The following is a 26,862-nucleotide window of genomic DNA, read 5'->3' as shown; positions in this document are numbered from 1 at the left end:
AGGGGAAGGAGGGGCTGTCAGGCACCCCATCTATATGTGTCAGCTTCACAGCCTGCAGTGGAAGAACAAGTCCTTACATTTGTGTGTGTGTATACACATGTATCATGTTTATATAAAACACAGATACGTATCTTTCATATATATCTATATCTACATAATATGTTCATTCATCTACAAAAAGGGCACAGAGTGGAGCCAGAACCAAGAAGACTCGAGTTCCAGTCCTGGCTCAGTTACTAACTAACTGCCTTTTCGTAACCCCAGACAATTCCCTTAACTTCTATGGGCCCGACTTTTCCATAAAATGAAGAGGTTGTACAACATGATCCTATTCAGTAGGTCAGCGAGCTTTCTTTAAGCACTGCTTTGTGTTAGACTGCGCTGAGGATAAAGAAATGAAACATTCCTTGACTTCAGACAGCTTGTATTCTATCCAGAAAATAGCACATACACAAATAAATGCATGCAAAATTTAAATAAAGGGTACATGGAGGAATAACATTAGAAGTCGAGGGGATCAGGAAGGGACATATTTAGGAGATTGCGATTAAGCCGAGCTTTGAAAGAAACCAGAGGTCCTTAAGGATGTGAATTCTAGGGTAGCTTCTAATTCTAAAATTTTATAGGGAGGAGTACCAGGAACTTGACTTGGCATTTCATTGGCATAGGGAACTCACAGGTAAGAAAACTCAGTCTTTCAATGCAAGTCGACACCTCTTTCTCAATTAGAGAATTGCCTACAGGAGTAAGAGGTAAAGTAATTTGCCTAGTATCACGTTACCAGTCAGAGGAAGGGCTTCCTGGCTACAAGACTGGCCTTGTTCTATAACTACATATAGTTATGTAACTATATAACACTGCCTCCTTTTATGACTGTAATAAAGAGATAGTCTGGTACAATGAAAAGAATGCTAGTTCTGGAGTCAGAAGTTCAGAGACCAAAATTCTTGCTCAGTTACTACCTCTATAATCTTGGATAATATCTTACTAAGATCTCTGCCTTCCAGTTTCCTCATCTGCAAAATGAGGGAGTTGGACTAGATGACCTGTAGAGTTCCTTCCAGCTATAATATGTAATCCTATAATAATCTCAATTCCTTATATCATTAGCTCCCTACCTTCACCCTCCCCTATTCTGAAAAACTGCAACAAAAACAATATCCCCTACTTAGATTTACATATCCATTCAATGGACTTTGTTGCTTTTACTTTTGTCTGTCTCCTTTCTGGTTTTCAGGATTTCTAATTTGGTATGACTGAAGTTTCAATTTATTGTTTTTCTAGTTTCTTTAGTTACATGACTAATTAATTGATCTATTGTTTCTCTTTTTTGTTGCTGAACACATTTAGAAATATAAAATATCCTTTCAGCATTTCTATAACTGTGTCAGAATAGTTTAGTTTGTTGTCTCACTGATTTTCTTTGATGAAATTTTCTATGATTTTGTCTTTGATCCATTTTTTTAAACCCTTACCTTCTGACTTAGTGATACTGAGTGTCACTTCTAAGGCAGAAGAGTGGTAAAGGATAGGCAGTTGGGATTAAGTGACTTGCCCAAGGTCACATAGCTAGGAAGTATTTGAGGCCACATTTGAACCCAGGACCTCTTGTCTCTAGGCTATCTCTATCCACTGAGACACCCAGCTAACCCCAATCCACTAACTATTTAGGAATATACCATTTTAGGTTACAATTAATATTTAATTTCACTTTTTTTTTCTTAGCAGCAACTATTTTCTCTCTCACTCCTATTTACTCCTTCCCTTTCTCTATGTCCTCTTCCTACCTTGAGAAAGAAAAAGAAGAGTTATAGTAATACATGTAGTCAAACAAAACTAATTCCTACACTGGCCATGTCCCAAAATATATCTCATTCTGTACCTTGAGCCCTTCATCTTTCTCTCAGGTAGGTAGAATTCTTTTTCATTGGTCCTTTAGAATTATTATTGGTTATTTAGTTGATCAGAATTCTTGTTTCTTTCAAAATTTTTCTTTTTTTTACAATATTACTAAAGTTCAAATTATTCTCCTGGTTCTACTCATTTCACTCCATGCCACTTCGCACAAGATTTAATAAGTTTCTCTCAAACTGTTCCTTCAATCATTTCTTACATTATGATCATTCCATTAATTTCTTACAGGAATTTGTTTGGCTATCCCTCCCTATAATTAGTTTTAATCCTTTTTTCAAATGTCTCTCATTGAATATACTTTTATTGCTTTTATAAATAAACAAACATGAATATTTCCATTTTTCTACATTTGTAAGATTTTTATAGACATGGTCAATATTTGTACAGGTGCCATGCTAGGCTGAGATACAGGTATATTCCATTCTGTTACTATTTTACTAGTCTACAGGGATCTAGCTTATCTAATAATGCTAAACTTTTATTAGGTCCTTAACTTCTTTCTTATTTATCTTTTTTGTTAGATTCATCTCAGTCTAAAAGAATATTGAGGTTCCTTCATTATTATATTTTCACTCTATAATTCATCCTATAATTTGATTAGCTTTTCTCTAAATTTTTAGATTCTGTTCACCCCTTCAGTGAATATACATTAAACATTCAAATAGAGCTATTATCTATTGTCCTTTTAAACATAACTTAGTTTCCCAGTTATCTCTTTTGTGTCTATTTTTCTTTAATTATTGCCTTGTCTGAGATCATGTCTTTTAACCCCTGCTCTTTTTGAATTCACCCAAAGAAATAGATTTTGCTCTAGCCTCTTATTTTAATTTAGTGTATCTTAATGTTTTAAATGTTCTTATCAACAATATATTGTTCAATTCTGCTTTTTAACTCAACCTTCTATCCTCTTTTATTTTATGGATGAGTTCATCCCATTCTCTTTCATGGTTATGATCATTGTGAATGTCCCTCCATTCTTCCTTCTCTACTTTTCCCTCTTTTTGTCCTTCAGTTGGCACTTCACAAAGAAGAAAATGGTAATACAAAATTGTGTGATAATGAGATTAAACCTACCCTGCCCATCTTTAGATTTAATCACCTAACAATATATTATAATGTAATTATAATATAATGGAGTGCTAACAATATATTGTCTTTTTCAACTTTGGTACTCATCTTCTTCTCTTATCCTGTCCATCACAGGTTTTAACTCTTTCCTTTTAATCCCTCCTTCCAATCCCACCTTTGCTCTTAAAATTCCCTTTACCCTTGTTTCTTCCTATTTCCCTCTTGAGTTTAATGTATTTTTTCCAAATTCTTTTTTGTATTTGTATTCAAACTTCCCTTCCTCTTTATAGAAAAGTGAGATGTAGTCAGTGTTTACTTCCTTCAACCATTTCTCCATGTTTATATGTACTTCATCTCTTGGAGGCCTATTATGTAAAATAATTTCCCTGCCTTTCCTTTTTTTAAATTCCTTAATATATTCCCTTTATACCATCCTTCTAGACTCTCCATTTGTCTTATTTAGTTCCTCTGATCCTTAGAAAGGTATTTGTTTCTTCTTCCCCTGTTAGAATGTATGCGTTTCTTCACTGTATACTCACTTCTAAACGTTACTTATCTTTCTCGTTTTACTTTGACTCTCGTGTTTGTATTTCAAAGATTTCATTCATCTACAAGTCATTTTTTTTCAGAATGGTCCTCAGTACTTTTAAAGTTCCTTCTCTACCCTCATCTTCCCCATCTCCCAGTAGAACTATACTCCATTTTGCTAGATAAGTTATTCTTAGTTGTAAGTCTTTATCTTTTGCCAGTGGGGTTTGGCCTCTTTGGTAATCTGGCCCTGTCTCCCACCAGATGAGCTGCCTGGGGTGCTGTTCAGCCTGCCTGCCTCCTGCTCCTCCTGCCTCTAGACTGCATGTTTGCTATACCTCCCACCTGCCCTGGTTTGTCCCTACTTAGAACCTCTGCAGGTCTTTGGCAGTCCTCTGATGCCATCTTGAACCATACAAAAGAGCTGATAGCTATTATTTTTGGTTTTTGTTTGTTTGTTTATCAGTGTTCTTCCTGATAAATTTTTAGAGTACTACTTTGTAGAGAATTTGGACTCCTCACCTTCTTAAAAGGCTACCATCTTTGTCAAAAATACCAACAACCAAAGAAAAAATCTTACGTCTCTCCTGCTAGTATATTTTCACTTTTATACTGGTTTCCTTCTTTCCTTTCTTTTTTCTTTCCTTCCTTCCATCCTATCTTCCCTTCTTTTCCCTTCCCTTCCATCTTAGAATCAATATTGAATATTGGTTCCAAGGCAGAAGACTGGTAAGAGCTAGGCAATGGGGGTTAAGTGACTTGCCCAGGGTCATACAGCTAGGAAGTGTCGGAGGCCAGATTTGAACCTAGGACCTCCCATTTCTGGGCCTGGCTCTCCATCGACTGAGCCACCCAGCTGCCCCCTATAATGGCTTATTTTCAGGTTGAAGGGAAAATTATTTCCCTGAAATTGATCATTTCAGTAGCCAAAACCATGCTTTTAAAAACAGACTTACTTAAAAAGTTTTGCATTGAAGCTTTCTTGGTCCGACGATTCATTTTACTTTGACATTTCAGTGGCTCTTTGATCTCAGTGATATGGGTATTACTTCCAAGAAGAGCAACTAGGTTATATAGTGGACAGACTGTTGGGCCTAGGGACAGAAATACTTGAGTTCAAATCCAACTTCAGTTACTTTTAAATGTAAGAGGGAAATTTAGGGTATTTATAGATATGTATTTAAAACGTGGCTGCCAGGAATCAACAGTTCAGATTGATTCTGTAATTAAATCAGACCCAAGTCAGCATCGGGTTAAGGCAAGTTTATTTACAACTAGGAAGGTGAAGGTATAGGATTAAAGAGAAAGGGAGAGGCTAGTCCAGACCTGGTTATGCCTGGACTAGAGAGAAGGTTTAAAAAGCTAAATAAATGAAGCTGCAAGCCACAAGGCCCAGATAGGTAAAGTTTGGAAGCGGCCTAGGTAGGCCAAGGAAGTCAGCCTAACTTACCCACGTGACAGTAGCACCAAGTTCATAGCGGGAACTGCCTCCACAGGAGGTAACCAACTTACTTAAAGAGATGGTGTCTCTCGTCACTTCCCGTGGGTCCACCTCTAATTCAAGTGGACAAATGGCAGTCTCTACACTGATTTGGACTGCCCAAAGGGCAGTCCCTTGTTCTTGATTTGTTACTTATTGTCATGTGTGGGTAACTCGTCTCCCCTCCCCACTAAGGAAGGTGAGGAATTAAATCATTTCTATGCCTAGGTTAAGTAAGAGTTTAGCTATGAATGGCTAGAGTTAATTCCATTTACACATAACTCTCTGACCCTGGAACAGTCAATTAATCTCTTCCTGCCTCAGTACTCCATATATAAAGAGGGGATAATTATAGCATTAATCTCTCAAATTTGTTGTGAGAATAAAATGAGAATCTCTGTAAAGTACTTTGTAAATCTTAGAGTGCTATATAAATGCTTGCTGTTGGTATTATCATTAATCACTGTAATTTTTATTTATATGATAAGTCCTCCAAATGGGGTTTGGTCAAGGTGGTGAGTTACCCCCCCCCAGTTTTTTTATATTATTGTGTGAATGCCAGTGGAATATGTGGGGGTCACTACATCATTTACCTAATTCAGTGACCCTTCTGGACCTCATCATTTCTATCATACTTCACTCAGATAATATTCTTTATGCTTCTTCTGCATGGCATCTATTTGGTAATATGTTCTAGCATACCCACAAACACTATCCACCATCCACCTCTATTGCCTTTTGAGTAATCCACAACTTTAATTCTTCAGATATTGAAGATTTGTATTACTTTCAATCATAAAGCACCGCTAGAAGAATTTTGATGTTAAAAAGATGGCCCTTGAATTCAATTGGATAGTCCTTTTTAGAATTTCTGTTCTTATATGAAACAAACATTGAAGTAAGGCTATAAATCATCTTCATGGTGGTTTCCTCGGTTACTTATCGTGAGCATTACAATGCAAGATGATTAAGTATACCATGAGATGATGTTCTTTTTTCTTTCTTTCTTTCTTTCTTTCTTCTTTTTTTTTTGGATAGTTGATAAAACCAACTCTACAAATTACTGTCTGACTTATGTATTTTTATCTCCAGAATCTCACATAAAGTCTGGCATAAAATAGGTATTTAATAAATATTTGTTCATTGAGACTTATTTTAATCATAGGCAGACCTCTGATTGATATAATTCAGGTCTTCTTATATAATGTCAGTTCTTTTAGTATTGGATAAATACATCATATTTATAATATAGTACATATTTATCATTGGTGAAAGTTCTGTGATTCTTAAAACCTTTAGTCTTCGGTATTGCCATTCTACTAGTGTCATCATAAGTATAGAGGGGGAATGATAATGCAGGTGTGAAGACCATTTTGTACTTTTTTTTTTGTATGGTTGTCATTTCACAAGTTTCAGTGGCTAAAGAATTCATCATGTTGTGATGTGCCTAAGAATACTTAGCAAGGCTAACTCACAGAATGAAGAATGATCAGTACCTGGGATTTTATTTGAAATTAATCCATTATGGTACAATCTTCTGGTACTCATGTTTTATTGACATAGCCTTCAAGAACATCATCTCCATGCCCTTATCTTACAGATAAAGCCCCACACATAGAACAAGGAATTTTCCATGATCCCATTTCTAATGTTATATTCCTAGCTTTTACCTCCTGCCCTATGGCAGTTTTGTCCCTAGTTTTCTAGGAACAAAGGATGAAAAAGAAATGGATTTACTGTTTGCAGGAATTATAATTAAATGACCAAAGAGTAAGTTGAACCCCAAATAACAAAATATTCAGTTAAAAAAAAAACTAGAACAAAGAATTGCAAGGTTATTTGCAAATAGTAAATTTTATCTTATTATCATAGATATTTTTATAAAGAGAAGAGATAATTTATTAGGGCAGTTCAGTATGCAACATTAGCTGTCTTTCCCCATTTGTTTCTAATTAAGTTTTAATGCCTTATAATATTTCTGAAAAAAGTTTTAGTAGGAAATTTTGGTGGTTATAAATTTTGAGAACTTAAGTCATTTAAATATTCCTTATGAATATATGTTTGTTCATAATCATGTCTTCATGCTTTTAAAGATTGTAAGAGGAAAAAGGGTTTTTTTGGTTGGATATATTAATATTTAAAGGTGTGGTTGCCAAGGAACTGAATAAATACCAGTTCTTAAAATGATTTTAGTAATTTATTTACAAAATATAGGAGAGAGTGGAAGTAGAGAAAGGAAAAGGTACAGTAAGAGATCTAACTCAACAAACTAGATTTGTATTCAGGTCTGGGCTTTACTTTGGCAGGGTTCCAGAGGTCCAGCCAGAGAGTCTAAAAGTCAATTAACAAGGGGTTTAGCCACTAGGGCTTCTTCCAATCACAGGGAGCCTCCCAGAGACTAGTACCTCCAGGGAAGTTAAGGTAGTCAGTCAGCCTTTTTCACTCACCAAGGTGTCAGGGTCCTAAGCAGAGCTCCTTGGAGTCCAAGTCACAAACAAGAAGAGTTTCTTCAGGTCCTGTGCCTTCCTCTTAGTTTACGTGTCCAATCAGAACATACTTTTTTCTTAGGATTGCCTAGGGGGCAGTCAGTCAATTCTGATTCATCACCCATTTTTGCACAAGTGGGTCACAGACCTCCCCACTTGAGAATTAAGTGGAGTTGTTTATACTATTGGTGATTAGATTTGAGAATGGGCAAGGTAGATTTAATCTCATTATCACAAGATCAAGTATAGGAGTTGAATTTTAGAGTAATTCATTTTCAATTCAATTCAGCAAATATTTATTTTTCTGTTGAATGAGTGGCAAAGTTTAGCTAGAATATGGTTTCTGGCTTCATGGAGGATAGCATATATTATAGAAATATGACAAACTACCAATAACTGTAACACAAAAGAATATAAGTTAATTACATAAGAGAGATACACACAAGATATTATGTCTTTGAGCGAAAATTCATTGCATTTGGGGAACTCAGGAATACTTTAGAGGAGGTTGCATTTGAGTTGGGCTCTAAAAGATAAGTAATATAGAAATAGAGATATTATAAACATAGAGTATAGCATGATAAAAAGAACAGATGCAGGTAAGAGGGAAGAGGGCTTGATGAGAGATGGCACGTAGTCTAGCTTGAATGGTATATAGAATATATGTAGAGATAAAGTATAAAATGAGGATAAAAAAGGGTAACAACAACAATCATGGTAGTTGCCATTTATTATTTCTTTAAGGTTAGCAAAACATTCTACAAATATTATCTCAATCGTCATAATAAATCCCAGAGCTGTTTTTAGTTCTATTTTTTATTAAGTCATTTGAACTGTGTCTAACTCTTTTTTTGACTCCATTTGGGGTTTTACTGACAAAGAGACTGGAGTGGTTTGCCATTTCCTTCCCCAGTTCATTTTACAGATGAGGAAAACTGAGGCAAGCAGGGTTAAGTGGATTTTCCAGTATTACCCAGCTATGAAGTGTCTGAGGCCAGATTTGAACTCAGGAAGATGAATTTTCCTAATTCCAGACCTAGCATTCTATGCATTGGGAATACAAGCTGCTTCTGGAAAGGAACCAAAGCAGAAACATTAAGAAATTTAAGAATCTGGCTCAACTAATGACAGTGCTCCCAGATGAAGAAATTCCTTGAATGTTAGATAAAGGAGTTTGAACTTTTTCAGAAAGGCAGTAGAGAACCATCTAGTAAAGGAGATCAGAAACATAATTACCTAAACATAACATCAGATCAAATGTGCTCAATGCAAAGGAAAGCTATTAGCCAATTGCTATCAGAAATCTGAGGAGGAATACATCATTTCACAGTAAAGGGGATTAGGAAAGTCTTCCAGGAAGAGATTGCTATCTAATTGGTCCTTGAAGAAGGGGAAGTTCAACAATTAAAGGTGTAGATGGGTCTATTATAAAAATTCATGATAATTTGCACAGACATCAGTGGAAGAGGATAAAGAGAAAGAGTGGCAGTTTGGCTAGACCACAGAATAGGAGAAGGTGAGGCATGTGAAATAGGCCTGAAAAGAGAGGTTGGAACCAGGATGTGGAAAGGAATTCACACTTGGGTTTATAAATGATGAGGGAGTTACTAAAAGGATTTAAACAGATTAATGATCTGAGTAGTGTCTTAGAAAGATTATTCGAGCAGTCATACATAGAACGTATTTATTAGAGAAGGAAGAGATTGGAGACAGGGAAGCTAAGATGCTGTTAAAATATTTAAATATTCTTACCATTAATCACTGCTGATCATTTATTTAGAAATATGTTTTAGAAGCAATATATAATATGACTAATTTGGATATTAAATGCTACATTTTTATACCCTAAATTATATCTTTTCTGTTTTTTTTCTCCCTCAGATGTTGGTTTTACTTGCAGATTGCCTTTGTCCACCTAAACCAAAAGAAGGAAAAGATCAGTTTGATGGTAAGCATTATGAGCTCATGTTATACCATGTCTTTGGAATGGTGTGGTACCCTTTTGTATTATTATGAAGACATCTGTTTGCATTCTTAAATGTAGTTGATCCTTTTACCATCAACCAATCTATTCACCTGTATGCTGGATATATTTCTAAGAAGAAAAAAAATGCCACGAGCAAAGAATATCCTTAAATATTTTCTCTTAAGATTTAACTATATTTGGAGGACATTATCCCTCTAGTTTCCAAAATTTCAACACCTATTCCATTCTAGATTGTTTTCCATCATTCTTATAACAGGCACGTGTCAATAAGCAAATTTTATGTGTTTTTGCATATTCCTGTTTTGTGAGAACAGAGATCAACATAATAATTAGAATGGAACTGAAAAATGTATATTAATCTTTTTTTTTGTATATATGTATGTTTCATGTCAGAAATTACCAGTATTAAAACTTATCTCCATTGGTGCCAATGAGGAACTCTTTTGGAATTTATAATTTTTCCTGTCACCCAAAAAGATTGAATTACTTGCTCACATGTTCAGAGGCGAGACTTAAATCCAGGACTGTGTGACTCTAATGCTATCTAAGCCATATTCTTAACACTTTTTATACAGCTTGTTAAGGAGTCTTAAGAATTTCCACCCTTGATGTTCCTTTGATAATTATGACTACCCCAAAACTTTCAGTGCACCCTGGCTGCTGGCTAAATAAAATTTGAACTCCTTAGCCTAGTTTTGAAGGCTCTCTAGAGACTGGCTGCAAGCTATCTTACCAGTTTTACATCAGGCCATTCCACTTCTATCCTATATCCTGGACAAATTGGAATATTTTCCATTGCTTGTTTTCAGTCTATGCTCTCCTAGTTCCACATCTCACACTATTTTTTAAGCCTGGAAGAGACTCTCTTCCTGCCTAATGTGCATTGATTGGAACCTCTCCCTTCAAAGCCCTTAATTCTTCCTACATCTCCCTGCTCTTAACAGATAAGCTCACCTCTAACTTTCTGTAAAAGATTAAAGACATCCTTTTTTGATCTCCTACCAATCCTCCACACTTCATAACTCTCTTCACTCTTCTCTTTGTGCTTCAGTGTCAGGAGAAGAGGAGGATCATTTTGTTAAAGCTATAACCCTCACTTGTACTCTTGATCACATCTACTCATGTCTCCTTTAGGAGCTTGCCTCTTTTAGAATTCCCTCTATCTCTCTCATCTTCATTCTCTCCTTATCCAGGGGATCTTTCCCCATCACCTATAAATGTGCCAAATTTTAACCTAGCCATTAAAAGAAAAATAAATTCTTTGACCTTGGCCATCCTTGGAGCTAACATCCCATATCCTCCTCCTTTTCACTGCAAATCACCTATTCAGAATGTGCTTTATCACCACTCATTCACTCCTCATCCACTTGAATGTCTTGCATTTTGGCTTGTGACCCCATGACTCTGCTGAATTGTAGACACTTCAGAAATCACCAATGATCTTTAAATTGCTAAATCTAAAGACTTTTTCAGTCTTCATCATCCTTAACCTCTAAGCATCATGCAAAAACATTGCCCAGCCCTCTTCCTGTATACTTTTGATTCTGGTTTTCCTTCTGCCTGTCTGACCATTCCTGTATTAGTTAATCCTTCTTTTGATCATCCAAGGCAAATATCCTGGGACCCCTTATATTACACTCCTTCCCTTCTCATGGGTTCAGTTGTCACCTTCACATAGATAATGTTAGTAGACAAAATTTATGCAGTGCCTACTGTCTACCAGACACTGTATGAAGCAATTTACAAACAATATTTCATTTAAGTCTTTCAATAGCCTGCCAGATAGGTGCTATTATCCCCATTTTGCAGAGAAGGAAAATTAAGCAAATGGAGGTTAAGTGAGTTGCCCATGTCACACAGCTAGAATCTGAGGCTAGATGGATAATATACAAACTGGTTAATATGCAAATATCCCTCCAGAATTATTTTATGAAAATCTGCTTAATCTCATTTTTAATGTTTCTAATTATTGTACATTTTTAGAAGCTATTTTTACTTCATTTTTTCTTTACAGAGCCAATTGAAAAGGAAAAGGCAGCTCCTGCAGTTGAAGATCTAGGAAATTCAGAAGAAAGGAAAGAACTTTCAGATGAAGATGAGAAAGAAGACCTTTCAGAGGGAGAAGAAAAGGAAGACTTTTCAGAAAAGGAAGAGGAAAAAAGTAATTCAAATGATGAGACTACAGAAGAGGAGGACTCTGCAGCTGATGAAGCACCAAACGCCGAAGACGTTGGAGGGAATACCGAAGAGCAACAGTTAATTGACAAAGAGGCTGGAAGTTCAGTGAGGCAGCGCAAAAGTCATGGTGCTGATGACTAAATAGTCGTTTTTTGTAAAGATATTTCCAGCAAACTGGACCAAAGAAATGTGTCAATTGCTCTTCTGGTCTGCAGTGGAAGCCAAATTCTTAATCTGTCCTGCATGAGCCAGCTTCTCTCTTAAAAGCTTATACGTATCAGACATCTAATCCTAAAAGGCAGTAACCCTCATGTAGTAAGGAGATTCCTTTAGGCATGACAATCACCTTAAAAAACATCTGTTATTCCGATTGGAGATTTGTGATGTGAACATCTGTGGGGTGAGGATGTTCTGCTTGTAGGTGACCATCATCACCCCTTTTAGTATCCTCCAGAAATATCGTTCCGGGCCCCGTGAGATGAAAGCATACTTGACTTCATGCATCAGCAATAACAAAATGTGCCCTAAGAACTGGAGCAGAAGTCTCCCTTCCTTATTTGGTCTGGAGTATTTTTTTTTTTGGATCCTCATGGAAAACATCAGACAATGCAGTCAGTCAATAGGTATTTATGGAGATAGAAACTGAGAGGCCCCTGAAGTTTTCCTAGGAGAGACCTGTGGATAGGGTGGTTAACTCTCATCACTGGCTCCCTGAAGCACCTTTAATAGCCTTCCCTTTTTAGTTCTCTTTTTCCCTTCTCCATGTTTCTTTTGAAAACACCTGACGACAGGGACTGGCCTTAGACGGGGCTCGCTGTGCACAACAGCAGCGGTCTTCCGTTCCCGAGTATTCTGAGGAGCTGCGTGCGATGATGCTAACATGACATCAGCCGAGCTCATGCGGCCTTCAAGGGCTTACGTAGATCACCAGAAACCGCAGGCAGTGAAATATTGACAAGCAAAGCAGAAAAAAACAGGCAACCTTTGGAGATTCAGAAGGAAATGGTCATTTAGCAAGAAAAGAACTTTTTTTTTTTTTTTTAGCCAAAATGCAATCTCCCCTGCACCCCCCCCCCCCCACTCCATTTCAAATATTTCATTGAGAAGCCTTCTTTTTGAAGCCAGTAAATCCTCTTAGGCTTGCCAATACAAGCAAGTCGTGTGCAGAGAACTGCAGTGTGATGTGGTACTATTTCCATCTCTAGAGTAGCTCCCTGGCTCCATCTGAGCTACTTTAGCAATCATAACAACTAAAAAACCACTTATGGTTTCCTTTTTAGTGAACTGACTGACCGGTGAAAGAATGAGTGAAAATCTAGAGCAGGAAATGAGAGGAATGGTTTCTGCTCTTCCCACCTACCCCCCCCCCCCCCAACTCTCTTTAATCCTGCAAAGAAATGAGTCTTTGTGAATCTCTCAATACTTGAGTTATTAAAAGTACCCGGGGGTTAGTTTCTTTATAAAAAAAAAACTTTCTTTATACTTGATTTATTTTTTAGAAATAATTTGAGAAAATCAAGAACCTAATCATGCATGGATCCTCAAGGTAGGGGCCATCTGTCCTCCCTCTCCCCTTCTTATTTTTGATACCTCAGGATGTATCCAAGGAAAGAGCAGGATTTTATAAATCCAGAAATTATCTTGTCACCTTTAAAAATGAATTTGATTATACATCTGGCTATTCAGATTACACTTTCATTGGGTGAGTTGAGAACAAGGAGATGAGGGTGGAATTCTGAGAATCCCTGCCCTCTTATGGTTGAAAGCAAGTATTACAGAACTTGTACAAAACTAGTTTTTATTTTAAAATAGTCTGATCCTGGGATTAGTTTACATCTTTTAGAGTTAGTCATGTGTTGTTGTTGTTATTTTTAGTATCCCCTTTCCTCAGGGGCAGGGTATGAGGAGAAAGGTAGTGATAGAAAGATTTTTTTTTTAAGTATTTATTCCAAGAAGTTATTGGCTTTATTTTAAGCCTATGTCATCCCATGGTTTAGGGTGTTTATTTCTTATTTTTGCTGGTACAGAGTAGATATAGAAACAAACTCTTTCAAAGGAATAAGAAACACATTTTAGTGACTTCCATACATCTTAAAGAGGATTTAAAGTAGTTAAGTGTTGTGTTCCCATGTTTATGTGACTAACCTTTGTATCCTAGATAGGAAACGTTTACTAAGCATCAGAGTATACGTATCAAAGGTTTACTTCTTTTTTGGGAAAATCCATATATCCCTGGAACCAGTGGGAGCTTGATTCCTATTAAGTGATCTTGATGATCAGTTATATCTAATGTTAATGTTATATTAGGTACTTAATATATCCCAAGAAAGAGACTTGATCCCTATTCTCCAGTTATTTAAAACCTAGAGAAAGGTACACTTTGAAGCTTTAGTACTTTTATTCTTGAGATAGTTATATAGCCTTAAGAGCTTTAGGAAATCATAAAATTGTTGGACCTTCATTTATCCCCTGTTTTTTTCTAGCAGGACTACTGTTTATCTTTCCCTGAAAGAGATAACATTTTCGTAATTACTACATGTATCCAATATCAGTGAGCTTTCTAATTATATGAAATAAATTTGATCTATAGAAAGAGCCTTGTATTTGAATTCTGGGTTTTCTACATACTACCCATGTGACCTTTGGCAAACTATATTATCTATATCTGGGCCTTAGGGTCTTCAATCTATAAGATGAAAGGCCAGAGTAGATAATTTCCAGGTCTTTCTTTACTCTATATCTATAATAGTATAGTTTAAAAATATTTATGTGATGATAAATGAAATGAATTTTTAGTACAATGATCCAATATTTACTCTCTCAGAATTAAAAATGCATTGAAAATATATAATTTAAGAACCATCAAAACTTTCTCCTCTTTAACCTGGCCATTATCCTTTAAAAAGGCAGAATGGAGAGATAGATACATCGTAGAATTTAAAACAAGAAGAAATTTATAGTCTTTTGGTCCAATATCCGCACTTTGCTGATGAGGTTCTTGAGTTTCAGAGAGGTTTGTGATCATTACTTGCTCTTGCTAATGCTCTGTGCTAAATGTTTAAAGCAGACTAAAGTCTCCTAGTAGAATGTGGGGTGAAAATGGGAGTCCTAAAAATGAAATCATAGACTCATAAAATTTAGTTGGAAGAGAGAGGTGAGCCTCCCACCCAGTGTAGTAAAAGAATCCCAGTTGTACACACCTCAGAGATGGTCATCCAACTTCTATTTGAATACTTCTAGCAATGGGAGCTCCATACTTTGCATGTTAGCCCATTCCTATCTTGGGTAGCTCTGAATAAGAAATATCAATTAATAGAAATCTGGTTCCCTATAATTCCTACTCAAACCACCTTGCCTTTTTTTTTTTAACCTTGAAGATAGTAACTAGTTGTATCTAAAATTACAGTTATTTGTTTAAAAAGGAAACTCAGTTTTCTTTCTCTGTAAATACCAAAATTAAAGGGGGAAAAAAGGAGTTAGAACAGTTTAGAAGAGAATATGGTAAAATTTTTAAGAATTAAGCCCTAATTCTAAAATATTAACTTTCCTTAATGGGCCAGAAGATGTTTCTTTCCTTTTTTGGGGGGTAGGGGGAGGTAATAGAAATCCTGAGGAAAAAATAAAGCTATCACTTAAAAAAACCTGAGGTTATATACACTATTATTTATTAATTTTCTCACCATTTAAGGTAGATAGTGTTGTTTTTAGGGGTATTGTTTCTTCTCTATTTGAGGAACAATTGAAATTATGTTTTGATTCATTATTTAAATTGGTAGGTGCAGAACAGGGAGATAATTATTAGTATAATGGTGAAGAATCATGTGGATATATCTAGTTGTGGCATATTGTATTTAAGGAGATGTTATTTCTTATCCATACTTTAAAGTATTATATTAATTTACTCAAAAATGACTACATTATGGAAAACCATTTTTGAAGTACTTTGGCATAGTTATTTCTAGTACAATAAATATGAAACTGTGGTTGGATCTACAGATTTCTAAGCATTGTCTGTAAAACATGCCTGGTTGAGTTGATGTCAAGATGATTTGGTTTAGCTGGCCAGGAACTGCATCTGCTTTTAATGAAGTCATTCCTTTTATACAAATTCACCAAAACCTAATCAAGGAAAAAAATCAATATAAAATAATTTTTACTTGAAAAAGGAAGAGAGAGAAATCAACATGTTAAAAAAAAAAAAACTGAATTTCTCCAAAGGTGAAAAAGTCTTGAATTTGGATTGTAGGTTCAAATGCTGCTTCTCTCACCTACCATGTGTGTATTTTTAGGCAAATCACTTGTAACTTCTCTGAATCGTATTTTTTTTTCTAATCTGTAAAATAAATGGGTTCGTACTCAACAAAAACTAATATCCAGCTACAGTTATCTTCTCTCCCCCTTAACTGACTCCCCCCCCCCAAGCCTTCTAGTCTTTCTGGTTAGATACTGAATCCTCACCCATATCATTGCTAGAGGGAGCCCAGAAACTCCTTCCACTTGCCCTGAGAGCCACATGTTGTAGTTCAACAATGGCAAATCAACAAGCATTTTTCAGAAGTGCTTCCTGTCTGCCAAGCACTGTACGAGAGCTGAGAATGGAAATATCCTCTGGAAGGGGAGTTTGCCCTCTCACCGGGGAAAGGAAACACAAAAAATAGGATAAAAAGTGGGGAGGGAAGAAGGTTCAGCCTTAGAGGTGTAGAGAATCCAGTGACTGTGACAGGCGTGGGCACGAGAGCCACGGGAGCCACCAGAATGCAGTCTCCTTGAGAAAAGGACGAACTTCATTTTCTGTGTGTAACCCTAGTGCTTAACATAGGATAAATGTGTGGTATGGAGGAAGTGCTTATTAAATGCTTTCCATTCATTTCAATCAAGGCCTTTTTCAGCTCTAAATTCTGTGATACTAATTTTTTTAAAAAATGATTTACACATATATGTATACACACATGTATGTAAACTGGCTTTTTTCATTTTTAAAATTACAAAATAATCATGTATTTTCCCCCCGAATAAGAAAGGAGTCATTATTTATTAAATAGTGATTACATAAAATGCAATTTTATATGATAAGTAAGTGATAGGGTGTTTTTGGAATGGGGATTGCAGCCCTTCAAAGTGGTGACAGGAAAAAACAAATACTTCTTGGAAAATCTTCAAACTGTCTTTCTCCCTTATTGTTTCAAATTTCATAGCTTAAGCCTAGATTTATGGATGAACCACTTCTCCCTATTTTTCTCCTTGAAACAGTAAAATAAGCCTTCCTTTTCCCACCCTCACTTCAAGCTTTAAAGAAAGATTAGAGAGTGAGTATCATTCCCTTATAGAAACCTTGAAGTGCAGTCTTTGTTTATTTTCAGTTCATTTGATCACCCTCTTTTTTGTAGGTCATTAAAATTATATAAAGAAATAAAAAATAAATGTTATATCAGCTATTTGTAGTTTCTACAGGGTTGGCTTTCAAAAGACAGTTCCAAATTACTTGCTAGCAAAGAAACTGTTACTTTTCTCTAGGATTTCTGCCTTTGTTGTGCAAAATTGCATTTATTCCAACCTACCACTTAATTGCGAGACAAGGCAGGTGTGATTGTTTTGTGTTCCAAAGTCAGTGTTAATCATCTGACATTTTATGACTTTGTGTATTAGAGAAAACATAAAATTTACTTATTAAATGCTGTCTTAAGCGATTGTGGGGGAAGAGTTATTTAAAGAGTTAGAAGATAGTAAAGGCTGAAGAGAGGCTAAGTATATGATTTGTTGGATGGATGATTGTATCATAAGAGGGCAAATCAGGGTAGAGAGGGAAAAGATGTAGGTTGGTGCTTCATTCTAAAATTAATATTTTATTTCTTTTTTGGTATCCTTCATCTCAGTATAATATTGAAGTGTTATTGCTGCCAGTATTATACACAAGTAGTTTATTCTATCTGCCACATTGCCAAGGTCTTCAAAAAATATTTGCCTCTATCATCTGTGCCAACAGAAAACATTATTTTATTGTTATATTTTGTTTACCTCATTCATGTGTTTTGATTCACTTGAGAAAACCACAACTTATTTTGAAAAGTTGAAATGTAAAATTAATTTATTTAATAAATCAACTTATTCAAAATACTAAGTATTATTACATGATTGATTGGGACTAAGCAATAGGAGATCTTTGGGAAAAGTGCTTTTGTTAATATCATTAATATCATTAATAATTACCAGCATGTGAAATACATAAACTAAGCTTTCTCCTAATAGGCTTACTTACTCTTAAAGAAAGTTTGGAGGTAACTAATGTGTGTGAATCATGCAGCTTTGACATTTTTGTATTGGCTATAAAGGTTGAATGCTATTTATGTTATACAGCTTTTTCATGGAAATGCAGTCTTTTTATACTAAAGTTCAGCAGACATGCTATTGCATATTTGTATTGCAATACCTTATAAATTTACTATTTAAACTCTTTGTGGCTACTTTTGATTCTTTAATGCAAGTGACATTTAATGTTTGATTTTCCTTATGGTGCTTTGTGTAAATCTTATGTATTTATGATGTACTTCTTTTTTTATAGTTTCAAATCATGTGTAAAAAACTAAAGAAAGAAAGCAAAATACAATTCTGAAGCTTCACTGATAAAACATAAATCATTTGAGATAATCATATTGTTATATGGCATTATTTATTCTGTTTTCATTTTAATTTAATTTTGTAGTGGAAAAATTGCTTGTAAACAGTTTCTACTAAATCAAAACGTAATGGTTATTTCCAAGACTGTAGATGAAACATATTACTATTGTATGAAAGATTCCACATCACATTCAGTCTATTGGATACTGTAGAATGCTGGCTTAATTAAAATTGACTTTTACCATTCAGTGATAGCTGAATTTTTCTCCCCATCCCCTTCTCTTCTTCCTCTTTCCTCCCTCCTCTCTCCTCCCTTTCCCTTTTCTCATCCCTTCCTCTCTCTTTGTCCTCTCCCTTTCCCAGGTTAGCTTCCTTTCTACCTCCTGGTGCTCCCTGTCTTCTCTCTCTCTTCCTTTCCTCCTTCCCTTCCCCAATACATCTCTTCTGCTGTGACTCTGGATGGTCTAATTCTGACCAAGGATATATTTAAAATTCCAGCAAGCCCCAGTGCCCAAGGCTTCTGATTAGCCCAAACGCAGCCTATTCATCTAACCATTTTAGATTAACTGGGGTTGGGACTAAGAATGATGATACTTCCTCTGGCAAGCTAGTGATGCCGCATTTGGAGTAGACATCTGGCTCTGTTCCAGGCTTTCCAGTCTGCTCGAGGTGCCTCAGTCACGATCCAATCCTAGAGATGGACAACTGCCCCAGACACTTTCCTTGCACTGGAGCGGCAAGCATGGGCATCGAGCAGGTACAAAGGAAGGTCAACAACCCTGACGTACAACACAGTGATGTAAAGATGTGCATATGTGTTTGGCGGATTGCCAATTAGACAACTTACTGTTTAGAACCAGGATAGCTGAAAATCAGGTTGGTCACCGAGCTGTGAGACGAGAGACCTAAGAATCTGACTCAGCTTTCATTGGCTCACTCTCTAAGCCATGACTTCCCCATCTATAAAACGTGGATGCTCTCTGTGGATTATGCTTTCTGGAATGCCTGATGAATAACTAATAGACTTACATTTAACCAAATCCTTTTGTTTTGCCTTTCCTTCTACCTAGTACGCCCCTATGAATTCAGGAGACCCTTCAGAATTTTGAAAGCTCTGTAGTTTTGCCAGTCTTAGAACTCGTTCCACCAATCTAATGCATAACTCCTTCAACATTTAATAGATGACTTTCAAGAATTGCTATGGACCTCACATTTAATTGTTCTCTAGCCACTCTGTCCAGTTGGCCTCTGAAAAATTCATCTAGGTTGGTCCTCCAATGATAGACCCATCAGACTTGTATCTAAACTCTTTCTACCTCAATAGAACTTACCAACTTGCCAAAGCTTGAGCCTTACTACCTCATTTTTCAAGAATAGTTTCTTGAGGTACCATAATAGTGAAGAGATAAATGAGATAAATGTATAAAATTGTATTGGCCTTTTTAGAAGAAATGTACTCTTAGCTGCCTTCTAACTACCTTCCTACGTCCAGAGCCTTCCTACCATTTCGAGTTACTCTGACCACTGGCTTCTCTTCATGACCTTCCTAGCTACCCATCCTGCCTCAAGACCATTTTCAACATCACCATCTGCCATAAGGTTGGACCTCTACAGAGGAACTTAAATCACCAGATAACCTGTCTTATTCAAAAGACTGCTATCTTTACATCACTTGGTTTTATAAAAAACACTATTTTCCCCTGGTATTTGTGTCAAAGGAAATGAGTATTCCTTTTTTCCTTTTTTTTTTTTTTTTGGAGGGGTATGGGTAAAACTAATGGAAAATTAGAGCCATTCTCATCGAAAATGTATAAAGGAGTTATGTCTGGCATTTTTTTATTTTTTGGCAAATCATTCTTTTCTAGTGAAAGAAAAATTTAGGAAACAATGAATTCTTTTCTCTACATATTTTGGCTAATCCTAGAAAACCAGGATTTCCTTGTTACTGTTTCTAAGGCAGTCTTTGCAGGCTCCTTAGTCAAAGGAGAAAGCACTTAACATTAAAGGACTGAAGTACTTTACAATTTACATTACCAGTCCTGAATATTAAATTTTTAAATTTCTTCAAAACTTTAAAGTTCCTCCTTGTTTTTGTATGCATGTCTGAGGTATGAAAAGTGGAATATAACATTTCTTAGCAGTTTATTGAATTAATAAATTTGTAGTTGTAGCAAAAAAATTAAGAGATGTATATTATGCATGTCATTTTTGAAAAAAAAACAACTTATAAATTCTTTAAAATATTTCCCAAACTCTTACTGATGGAATTGAAAGTATTTTTTCTTACAAGATTGAAAATTAATGCTTGAGAGATGTTCTAAGAAAAAGCTAAATGGTGTAGTGGATAGTTTTGGACCAGGAGCCAGCAAGTAGTTTTAAAATCCAGCCTCCCTTAACAGCTGTGTAACTCTAGACAAGTCATTTAACCTGTTTGCCTCAGTTTCCTTATCTGTCAAGTGTGAATAGTAATACCACCTACTTCCAAGACTTGCTGTGAGGATCAAACGAAATAATATCTGTAAAGCTCTTTATTAACCATAAAACTAACTCTCTCTCTCTCTCTCTCTCTCTCTCTCTCTCTCTCTCTCTCTCTCTTTATACATACATACATACATACATACATACATACATATATATATATATGTGCTACCTATTGTTCTTCTGGAAATTCTCACGAGTGATGTTACTAGGTGCTTGTTTCTATTGGCAACAAGAATGTAATGAAGCAATTTAGATATGGATGAGCATGATGGTGAACTTCAGAGGCTTCATTTCTACCTGTCAGCAAGAAAAAGTATTTCAGCTAAATTTGCGTGACATTAAATGTGAGCATGCATTTGTCAAATTGCCCATCTTTTGGGAGGTCAATGACAGCAGAAGGAAGAGAACAGCCAGTTACTGCCCTGGTGAACTTGCTCAGCTTGGGGTCTGGATTTTTCTTCTTGTTTACCTCTTTGTTTCATATAATTTTGGTCTTTGGGGAAGGCAGGAGTTCATATGGGGTATGTCCGTATTATCACAGAATGCAACTCCAAAATCTTGGACACAAAACACATCAAAGAAGTGAACTTCGGCTGAATTTCCAAGGCACACTACTATTGCTAAGAATTGTGTATTTGTTCCTCTCAGACTAAGTTTAATCTCCTAATCACCTGGGAATGGTCCCTTTTGGTGGATGCCTATGTGACAAATTCCCTATTTATTTAATAATGGCAGAGAATAAAATATATTGAGAATAAAACAATCTCAGAATTAAAAAGGATACCCAAGCTAAAACCTTCCTCTACATCTCTAACAGTCATCTATCATCTATAAGAAAACCCCAGCAGGAGGGGGAACTTGTAATTGAATGAGACAGTCCACACCATTTTTCTTTTCTTTTTTTTTTTTCTCAAAATCTGTCTGTGCTAAGAGATGAATTTTATAAAATATACACTTCATTTAAATCACTGGCAAATTTCAATAAATAGGGCACCATAACATGACACCAGAAACATCTTTCCCAGTTGAAAAGGAGACTTCCAGCCAAGATGATTTCCTGAATAAGAGGCTTTAATGAGAGGAGATCTTGAAACAAGATATTCTAAAAGGTAAAATATATTGGCTAACAACCAAGAATAAGTTACCCTGCAATTGTAGGGCAGCTAGGTAGCACAGTGGATAGATTCCTGGACCTCAAGTCAGGAAGACTCCTTGAGTTCAAATCTGACACTTTCTAGCAGTAAGACCCTGGGCAAGTCACTTAACCCTATTTGCCTCAGTTCTTTATCTATAAAATGAATTGGAATAGGAAATGGCAAACCATTGCAGTATCTTTGCTAAGAAAATCCCAAAAGGGTGCCCTTCTGTATTTGTCTTCTTTTTCCCATAGCTTAGAACATAAAATTCTATTCTTAGTAAATATTTGAACTCGGATTCCAGGCTCAGCACTTTTCCCTGCCTAAATGAGAAGGTGATCTGCTGTCCTGCTATTTTTTGCCCTAACATGACTTTACCTGGAGAACTGGGTTCAGTTCTGTATGTTGAATAATATTAATAAACTAGAGACCTAGCCAACCTAGCTGCCCCCCACTTATTTTCAAATATATGAAATAGGGGGCAGCTGGGTAGCTCATTGGATTGAGAGCCAGGCCTAGAGATGAGAGGTCCTGGGTTCAAATTTGGTCTCAGATAATTCCTAACTATGTGACTCTAGGCAAGTCACTTAACCCCCATTGTCTAGTCTTTACCACTCTGCCTTGGACCCAATACCAAGTATTGATTCTAAGGTGGAAGGTAAGGGTTAAAAAAATTTTTTTTTAATCTGTGAAATAGTTCTGTATATTCTGTTGTATCTCTTCCAAGGACAGAACTAGAAGGAATGGACAGAGGTTGGAAAAAAAAGCAACTTAAAGTTTCATGTAAGAAAAAAACTTTGTAGACATTAGAATAATGGGTTTCACTAGGAAGTCTTGGGTTCCCCTTAGTGAAGACCTCCAAGGCAAAGGCTAAAAACATCATGTTTTAGATATGCTTTAGAAAAGATTCTTGTACAAGTATACGTTGGATTATATGGTTTTTGGAGTTTTTTCCAACTTTAGATTCTAATTGTCTGAGTTTTTTCTTTCTTTTTGGAAAGAGCTTGTTTCTGAGGCTATTTTGACATCTTTATGCCTTAGCTGGAGCTGTGTAGCCTAGAGGGGCACACGTGCGAATCAGAAAAACCACCCCTTTCTTATCCGAACCTAAAAACATGGGGTAAGAATAAATAACTCTTTGTCAGGTATATGATGCAATTATAATATTATTTTAGTTTATTGCAAATGATTTTTGGGAAATTTTACTATGTATCACCTGCCTTCTTGACTTGCCTTTAGGGAAATCTCTTGCTGTAAAAAGAGAGTAACTTGATCTAATTTCTGAAAAACTTTGTTATCCCTCAAATAAATACTGAAATCTCATTAACATACCCCTTTCCTGTTGTTGAGAACTGGTGAGGCCAAGTAATTTGTGTGTTCCATATCCAGATAAATTTCAGAAACCCTACTAAAAATAAAAGGGTTGGCTAAGAATCCTTGGATTGGCCTAATTCCTCCTGTTTTCTGCATAAACCAAAGGGTGTGGCTCTGCCTGAAGGGGAGGCAAAGAAGAGCTGGGCCTTAGATCCACAGAGTTCCTAGAATGTCTCCAAGCAGAGGTCTACTTAGAATATAATTTGTAAAGCAAAGTTTAGCTTTGAGGCTTCTTAAATCTGGGGTTCCTGGGCCAACTAACACTTTTATTAATCTTCATCTGGGCAGGAGGAGAGAAGAAGCATCAAGAGATTGGTGGAAAAACACTAAAGCTAGAAGAAAAGCTAATGAGGAAAGATAAATGTGGAAGAGCATGCTTTATGAGAAATTAAAATTACTGAGAGGGAAATATATGTAACTTAGCTGGGCAATACTCTTTTGATTTGGTTTCCTGCAAATCGGTAATTTAAAAAACTAGGTGTTAAGCCAACTGGCAAGAAGTTCCAAAAGAGTTGTGAAAGCCAGAGCTCCATGATTCCAAATAGGTGTTTGGCTTTGGCCACAGAAATGGTTAGGATATAGGATGCAAATAATCCCTTGGGCCTTTTCCCTGCATTTTGTTTTTATTTTTTAGATCTGGGAACTGATCAGGAGACCAAACATATAGTATTTTGGTCTGTTTCTGCAGTAATTTCAATAATTAGTTGCAGAGTTCCTCATATTTTTGTTTCAAGAAGGCTGTAGATTTGGTTGATAATGAAATTCACTAGATAATATACTTTTAGCCTTTATATTTTTTCTTATTTCCACAGTTTAAACTTCCTCATTTTAAAATTTTCTCTTTCTAATTATACACACATATATGTAAAATATGCTTTATCATCTTTCTTTATTGTCTCTCTCAAACTCAAACAAGCCTCCATTATAGCCAGGAAGTAGAGTCCCATTTCCTGCTGGGTTCTGCTCTCACCCAATAGGAAGGCAGTTACTTCAGCAGGGAGGGGCCACCCATTCAACACCTTAAAGGAGCCTGCAGTTGGCAGTGGAGATTCACGGGGCATCTCAGCTGAGATTGCTCATCTCTGTTATCAGCTAACTCCAAAATCTCCTGCTAGTTTAGTTACTGGCTCCCAGGTCCCTGGTGACTTACTTTTACCATCATCATCATATTATCCATTAAAATATCATCCATTACAGACCTCTAAAGTCTCTTTTGCTTTATATCTAAAATTCTTTGATCCCAAGATTAAAATACTTTGTAAGTCAATACTCATAGAAAAACATAGCTCACAAGACCCCATTAATATATTTGCTTTTCCCAGACAGACAAAAGACACATTAATTCAAACAACAATAACAACAAAAAAAATTTAGTGAAATAGTACAGCAAAAATAGTAACAAGAGGATCTGCTCCCTTCCATGCAAATAGAATACTCCCTACCCCAAGTGTGTAAAAACATACCTGTGGTAGAGGGTATTCCAATTAGGCCCATACACGGATAGTACATCTGTAGGAAGCAGATGTGTTTGGGGAAGATGGGGAGACACCCTACCTGAACCCCTGGGGCCAGGGCAAATTCCATTATGGGGATGCTTTGTTGACTTCATACACTGGGGTATTTCTTATCCCTGACGCTGTAGGACTGAAAACCATCCTCTAATGACACCAGCCTGCCACTGGTTTTGTGATCACTTCTGGCCTTTGTTTTCTACTTTGACTTTCCAGGATTCATAACTTTAGAGCTATCTGCTAACCATCTGACTATTGCCTGCGGGTATATGGTGATAAACAGGGCAAGCTGACAACTCTTTTGTGCTAGAGCTTGTGAGCTCTCCATTAGCCAAGTCTGAGGTGCAGAGTCCAGGCAGGGCAATCCAAGAATAAATTCTTCTTTTAACTTCTTATATCTGAGGTTGATCTGCAGTCCATTGATCAAGAACAGGATCTGATTTAGGGTTAGAAATTCCTCATCACGCTTATTTAATTCCTTATTTCAATTTAAAAAAAAAAAACAGTTTCAAGGGGATTTGCCAATAAAACCCACCAAAGTTGTATGGGAGCTGGGCTACAGGAGCTCATTTCAATCCCCAAATTATCTCTAGGTTGCCATGCAAATGAATGAAATTCAGCAAAATATTAAGCAAAAGAGAGTATGAATATTGTCCTCTATACTCCTGACTCACATTCTTGCCTTTGTTATTGGTACTGTCAACAGAAATAATACAAAACAAAATTAATGCACAGTCATTCTGTTTGGCTGCTCTACGGTTGCCTAGCCTCAAACCTCAAGGCCTCCATATATATGGTTTTATCATAACACAGTGTCCTGGATAAGAAAAGGAATCAGGCCTTGAACATTTGCTTATCTCTGTGCCCATGTGGCACCTCACCATTTAGCCTCCAAAGGCAGCAAGCCAAACAAGGGAGAATATTGGTCACTAAGGGATTTCCTGGGTGAAACAGGCTGCTGGCAGATTTTGCTCAGGTGCTGCAGAGAATTTGGAAAGCAACCATCATTTTAGAGAATATGATGAGACCAAGAGGAGATTGGAGAACTCCATTCTGCCATCGTCGGCTGCTGAGGTGAAAGCTGAGACGCCAAAGGTCTCATTAAGGAGATTTAAAGAGCCTTTCATCCATGTGGACGGCGGCTGGAGAGCTTCATTAGAAAAGAGGCCAATTACTCAGGACAGAATTACATTAGAGCGACTCCACATTATAGAGGTCTGTTCCAGTGAGAGGGTTAATGATCATGGGCTCTGCTAGAGGTAAGAGTCAGAGTCCTCCGGCTGCATCGGGCCTCCTGGCGACAAAGCTGGAAAGTTTCCCAGGAGATTGTAAGAGGCCAAGTGACCCAACCTGCAGACCGATTAGATATTGTAAGTGTTGCTGTGGTAAGAAGTTCCGGGGTCCTCCCGTCCTCTGACACATGGGGAGCCCTTAAGCAGTGTCTTACAAAGGACCTCAGGTTAACCTTGGGGGAGGCCCCCAACCTTCCCACGGCAAGAAATTACCTTTTAGGCACATACTTAATAGTTTAATGCCATTCTCCAGATGGTCATTTGTGCCACTGAAATATGGCTGCAGGGAGCACAATGATCACTGAATTTGGAGTCAGGAAGAGTTGAGTGCAAATCCAACCTCAGAGAGGAACTAGCTATGTGGCCCTGGACAAGTCACTTAACTTTTGTCTGCTTCAATTTGTTGTTCTATAAAATGGAGATTATAATAACATCTACCTCTTAGAGCTCTTGTGAGTATTAAATAAGATATTTATGAAGTGCTTTTTGAATCATATAATGTCAAATAATAGCAGCAGCAGTAGTAGTAGTAGTAATTGTTGAAGAAATAGTAGTAGTAATTGTAGTAGTAGTAGTTGGTAGTAGTAGTAGTAATTGTAGCAGTAGTAGCAGTAATTGTAGGAGGAGGAGGAGTAATTGTTGAAGAAGTAGTTGCTAGTAGTAATTGTAGAAGAATAATAGAAGTAATTGTAATAGCAGTAGTTAGTAGTAGTAGTAGTAGTAGTTAGTAGTAGTAATAGCAGTAGTTAGTAGTAGTAGTAATTGTAGTAGTAGTAGTAATTGTAGAAGAATAGCAGTAGTAATTGTAATAG

At 36.5% G+C, this 26,862-nt stretch overlaps 1 protein-coding gene across 1 annotated transcript in view; it reads left to right on the top strand.

Annotated features, from left to right (window-relative positions):
• Window positions 1-11,872, top strand: part of TMX4 (thioredoxin related transmembrane protein 4) — a 108,780-nt gene extending 96,908 nt beyond the window's left edge. The window contains exons 7-8 of the mRNA XM_044663400.1: window positions 9,358-9,424; window positions 11,478-11,872. Coding sequence (XP_044519335.1) covers window positions 9,358-9,424; window positions 11,478-11,782 — 372 coding nt within the window. The 3' untranslated portion in view covers window positions 11,783-11,872. The remainder of the gene's footprint in view (window positions 1-9,357; window positions 9,425-11,477) is intronic.
• Window positions 11,873-26,862: the final 14,990 nt, after the last annotated feature.

This window comes from Gracilinanus agilis, chromosome 2 (genome assembly GCF_016433145.1).
Source record: "Gracilinanus agilis isolate LMUSP501 chromosome 2, AgileGrace, whole genome shotgun sequence".
NCBI lineage: Eukaryota > Metazoa > Chordata > Mammalia > Didelphimorphia > Didelphidae > Gracilinanus > Gracilinanus agilis.
Note: the sequence above shows the minus strand (reverse complement) of the source record. Positions and strands in the feature narration are given on the sequence as shown.